Below are 5,202 nucleotides of genomic sequence, written 5' to 3' on the forward strand. Positions count from 1 at the left end.
CGGTTGCTGGCGTGTGGGGGCTTTTGAGGGCGGGGCAGTGCTGTGTCAGGCCAGATCAGGGATGCAATGCAGGGCTGGGGCAGATGCTATTTGGGGCTGGAGGGGGATGCTGTGCAGGGCCTGGCAGGGCTGCCCATGCTCGGCCTGCCCCCGCTGCTCGCTTGTGTGTGTGGGCCCAGTGCTGTATCTGTCCTGTGCCCAGCAGAGGAGCCATGGGCGTGGGCTGGGGTCTCAACTGTGGGATGCTCTGAGGTGCCTTCCCTGGATGCTGGATCTGCGGGGGTGTGAGAGCCCAGCTAAAGGGTTGTGCAGTAGATTTTCCTCTGGTAGACTAACCCTGAGCCCGGGGTCTGGCCACTGCACCGGGGTTTCTGGACCTTCATGCTCTATGGACAGCCGCACCCCCAGGAAGCCATGCGCTGGCTATCCTGCACAATGCTGACACTGCGTGCTGTTAGCAAATGGCCTGAACATCGAGCTTCATTCATTGCCTTCCCCTGTGATGGTGCATGTGGAAAGGCACAGGATTTGCAAATACCTGTTATTAATGATAATTTCTTGGGCTGCTGGTTTACTGGACAGAGGTGTTGATGCTGAATTAACCTCCCTGTTGCTAAGGCTTCTGGTTTTCAGAAAAACTACTTGGTTGGGAAACAGAGAAGTCTTCTTAACACCACTGGGATGCACTTGGATGTGAGTTCAACCCTCCTCCCGCTGCCCGTGAGCTGCAGGTGAAGTGTGATAACCACATTTCTCTCCCCGCTCCCTGGGTCCCATTGCATGGACCCGCGGGGCGCTGGTGGGGAGGGCGTCCCGCCTGCAGGACGGGTGGGTGATGGCACCCGGGCTCCCGGGATGACGATGGTTTGCAATAAGGCGAGAGCCTGTGGGACACTGAGGCAAAGACATGCCTTCCTCAGTACGAGGAAAGGCATCACCACCTTCCCTGCCTGGGTGACCCTTTCTAGATCCTGGCTGATCCTGTCGCAGGAGTGGGGAATGGGTCTAGCGTAGGAAAGAGGAGGCTGAGTATTGCTTCACCTTTCATGCACGTGAACAAAAAGGTGCAACTGTACCTGTTGGGGATTTGGTGAGGGGACAGGAGCCCTGGGGATCAGCTCTGCTGGTGTTTGGCAAACTCCACAGTTTGGGCTGTTGGCAATGAGCTGTCAGACTGGTGGGGAATGGGCAGATTGTTCAGAAGATGGGGAAGGGGAAGAGATGGGTGCCAGTCCTTCCAGAAACAGGAGAAACCAGGAAAAAATAAGGGACTAGCCAACTTATCTCTAAGTTCATAGAAAATAACATGGAGGGATCTGTGATCAGTGCAATAGCTGAGAAAAATACCCACCCAGTCTGAATTCCTGTTGTGATAGATGTTGGGCTTCATACGCTGGTTTCGTTTATAGCTTTTAATTGCGCCTCATACAGTCAGAAAGCTAGTGGAGCACGGGCTGTGGAGAGCACCATGAGGTGGCTGCAGTGAAGCTGTTTGGACTGTTGCACACAGGGGACAATTATCGGTGACTCCTGCACTTCCACGGGGCCGGGGCACAGCCACCCGCCGGTGGTTTCATTGCTGGCCCCAGGGATGGAGACGGGTGCGGGCTTGCAACGCCACAGGCAGCCCGGGCTGGGGGTCAGCGCGTTCAAGCTAATATCAATGAGCTGTGGAAGGGCTGGGACGTACGGGAGGGTGCAGAGGGCAGGGTGTCAGCTGCACAAACACAGCAGCTCCGCCACGGTGTTGGAGGGGGGTGGATTGCAGGTGGACACGAATCGGCAGGATTGCTGTGTCGTGAGAGAGGCAGACGCTGTCCTCGGATGGGTGGACAGGGTTCTTATCCCATAGAGGGGTGAGATGAGGCTCCTCTCCCCTGCGGTGGAGGCTGCGGCACAGTGAGGGGCAGCGCGCAGCTGGAGCAGCCTGACCCGCTGCAGCGGGGCCGGAGGAGAGTGATGGAAGTGGCCAAAGAGCTGGAAATCCTGTGGGCAGGATTTGGGGTTGCTGGGCTGGGGAAGGGCAGACACTGGGCTTGAGAGGTGCTTGGGAAGAGGAAGGAGGTGACCTGCTCTCCTGGTGGGTGGAACAAGGAGGAAGGTGTTTAAACTACAAGACAAATCAAGAGTGAACATCAGGAAAGAAAAGATAATGCGAGAGTGGGGCAGTAAGAGGAAACTCACCCAATGCAGGTTTAGAGCACAGGAAGGGATGTTTTTACACAACAGGGTAACATTGGCCCCGTCTGTGGGGAGAGGTGCCTGTAGGTGCAGGGCTGGCAGAGCCCATGGCCAGGACACAGAGGCTTGGGCAGGGCAGGCTGGGACGTGTGGCCCGGGGTTGGCTGTGCTGCAGAGCCTGGCGGTGGGCAAGGAGCTGCTGCGGGCAGAGGCTCCCAGCTTTACCTTCGGCATGAGGACAGTGAACAAACAGCTCCTTTGCAAAGGCATTGACCCCGTGGAGCGCCCGCTGCTCGAGCTCCCGTGGGCAGCAAGGCTGGGTGTGCTCCCCGTGCTCTCTCCCGCCAGAGTACCCTGCCTCCCACTCGGACGTTTTGCTAAAGTTTGGAGGAGGATGAGCCCCCTTCATAGATCCCCGGGCTCTGTGGAGGAGCTGTCACTGCGGGACCACGTTGCAGGTGAGCGGGAGAAGCTGGGGCTCAGGTCTGGCCCCGGACAAACCCTTTCCAGGTGCAGAGCCTGTGCTGGCAGGCTGCTGTGCCATGCTTGGGTGCCGCTCACCCAAATGCAGCTCCACGCATCTCAGCACTGGGAGGAAAAGCTGTCCCGGCCCGTGGAGTCGCCTGGTGCCTGTGGGCAGGATGATGCTCCCAGTGATGCCCCAGCCCTCACAAGCTGCAGATGGGCAGGGGGATGCTCATTTTACCCTTTTACCTGCTGCTGGGCAGAATCAGCTCTGGGCTGGAAGTGGGGCAGGGCTGTAGCTCTACCAGCCTGAGGATGGTGCAGTGCCTTGCTGGGTGCTGGGGAGCTCTGTGGGACCCGTGAGACCTGTCCCTGCTCTGGTCACCCTTTATGGGGACCCATCACCTGATGGCTGGCAGTACAGAAAGCCGAAGGCAAGTCTTGGTGCTGCCCATGGGAAGGGGTCTATCAGCCCAGCCCTCCCTCAGGTCTCTGCTGCTGTTCCTGGGCTCGCTCAGACCTTGCGTGGGGACCTTTGGGGGGACAGAGGGGAGGAGAGCGGCTCACGCCTCCTTTATCTGCAGAGGGTCCCCAGAGCATGCCTGGCCTAGCCTTGATGGCAGAAGAGGAGGACAAGGTGGACACGGCCACGGCAGGGAGGGAAGCTCACCCGGCGCCTGTGCGGGCAGGGGATGGTGTCGCTGCACGATGCTTTGGAGGTGCTGCATGAATAACAACCGCTTGTCCTCAGCCTGCGGCACAGCTGCTCTCAGCACACAGCGGCTTTTTTGTGCCTGATGCAGCTTGTGGTACACGGGGGTGATAAATGTGTTGTGGCAGTTTGTGAGTGGAGAGGTCAGGAAATAAAACTGAACCTTTGCTGGTGGCAGTCCTGCCCTCCAGCCCGAGACCCCCTGGCTTTGTCGTGTGAGATCCACCTCGTGCAGGTAAAGCTCCTTCAGAGGGACGATGATCTGGGAAACAAAAATAACAGCTCTTGAGCACCAGTGCTGCTGTTTCTCCGCATCTTTGTTCTCTTGACCTCGGGGATGTGCTGTGTTTGCCATTGAGCTATTACAAGCTGTGAGCATCGTGTTCTGCCTCTCCGTGCTCACCACGCTCTTCTCCCTAGGAGAAAACACTTAAAGGTTAAATATATACAGGCCATCACTTGGTGAGGTTCTGTAGTTGAAAAGGCAAACACAAAACAAACATTGTGCATTTGGGCAAGAACCAAGGGAGGATTTCAGTTTTGCCCACTGGGACGGCAGAGCCTGGCCTTGGCCTTGGAGCAGGAGGCAGGAGTGTTCCTCCTGAGCCCATTTTCTGGTGTGAACCGTTCCCCCTCCCTCTGAAAGAGAAGCAGAAGAAAAACAAAACAAACCCAACTTGGTTGATACAGAGTTCAGCTCTGTGTGCCTCTGATCTGTTTATGGGCATTTTTAGTGTTCTGGTTTTGAAGACGAAATGAAAGTTAGAAGGACAAAGCACAGTGCTGAAGTGAGGAGCTGATCTGCAAAGACGACTTTCGGGAGAGCCGCTGCAGCTGATTTCTGCTGAAATCTGCTCAGGCGCCATTTCTGTGGAAACCAAACAACTTCGCCACTCCTGAGCTCTGCTTGGCCTGAGTACCCCATCTCCGCCTGGTTTTTACAGTTCCTCTTTTCAGTATCCCTGTTAGAGTTGGGGGTGCGGGTGGGGGCCGCGAGGCATGGGGCTGCCTGGGGGAGATTTCCAAACTCACGGTGTCAGCAGGACATCAGGTTCCCATGGAAAGCTGATGTGAACCAGACCACAGCTGGGGCATCTCTGATGCTCCGTTAGCTGGTGCTGCTCTCGTGGTGGCAGGGAGCTCAGCTCCGGTTGTGCCTCCTGATCCATGTGGCCATGATGCAGCGTCAGAGCTTGGCAGCTGCTGCTGCTGTGCAAAATAACCGAGAAGATGGGCTTCGAACAGCAGCTTGGCACGTGCCCTGCAGGGCTGTGAGCTTCCTGGAGGGGAAGGAGAGCTGGGCTGGGTGCCTGCTGCTGCTGTTGGCAGGGTGAGCCTGGGCAGGAGCTCCTCCATCTCCCCAGGAGTGGGCAGACCTGTGGGGGGGTGTGGGGGCAGTGTCTGTGCCAGGGGGAGGAGGGTCTGATCCTCCGCAGCCCCCAGCAGTGTCTGGCCTTTCCTCTCCCGGGTGATGAGGGCCATCAGAGAAGAAGGGGCTGGACAAGGCAGTGCAGAGGAGCTGCTGCCCGCTGTGCAGGCAGGGACGCCCTGTACAGAGCCTGGCATGGCCCCGGGTGAGAGCTGCTGGAGGCAGCCAGGGAGGGGGCAGGATGTGTCCCCTGAGGGCCCTGGGAAGGGGTTGGGTGTTGGGCTGGGTGCTGGTGCTGGCTTGCACCAACCGTGGGCAGAGGTTTGGGGATGCGACATTCCTGTGGGAGCAGGCAGAGTGCTCCTTCATCTGCATGGGCTGCGGGAAGAGCTTTGGGCATTGCCGCACCCCTGGTGCACCAGCACCATCGCTCCACCACCCTCCTCTTCTGCACTCTCTGTGGCAGAAGCTGCTC

The 5,202-nt window shown here is 58.1% G+C and overlaps 1 protein-coding gene across 1 annotated transcript in view; it reads left to right on the forward strand.

Annotated features, from left to right (window-relative positions):
* The first annotated feature begins 3,262 nt into the window (after window positions 1-3,262).
* LOC103925516 (zinc finger protein 3-like) overlaps window positions 3,263-5,202 on the forward strand; it is a 2,535-nt gene continuing 595 nt past the window's right edge. Inside the window, exon 1 of the mRNA XM_009334246.1 lies at window positions 3,263-3,325. Coding sequence (XP_009332521.1) covers window positions 3,263-3,325 — 63 coding nt within the window. The remainder of the gene's footprint in view (window positions 3,326-5,202) is intronic.

This window comes from Pygoscelis adeliae, unplaced genomic scaffold (genome assembly GCF_000699105.1).
Source record: "Pygoscelis adeliae isolate BGI_AS28 unplaced genomic scaffold, ASM69910v1 Scaffold351, whole genome shotgun sequence".
Lineage (NCBI taxonomy): Eukaryota > Metazoa > Chordata > Aves > Sphenisciformes > Spheniscidae > Pygoscelis > Pygoscelis adeliae.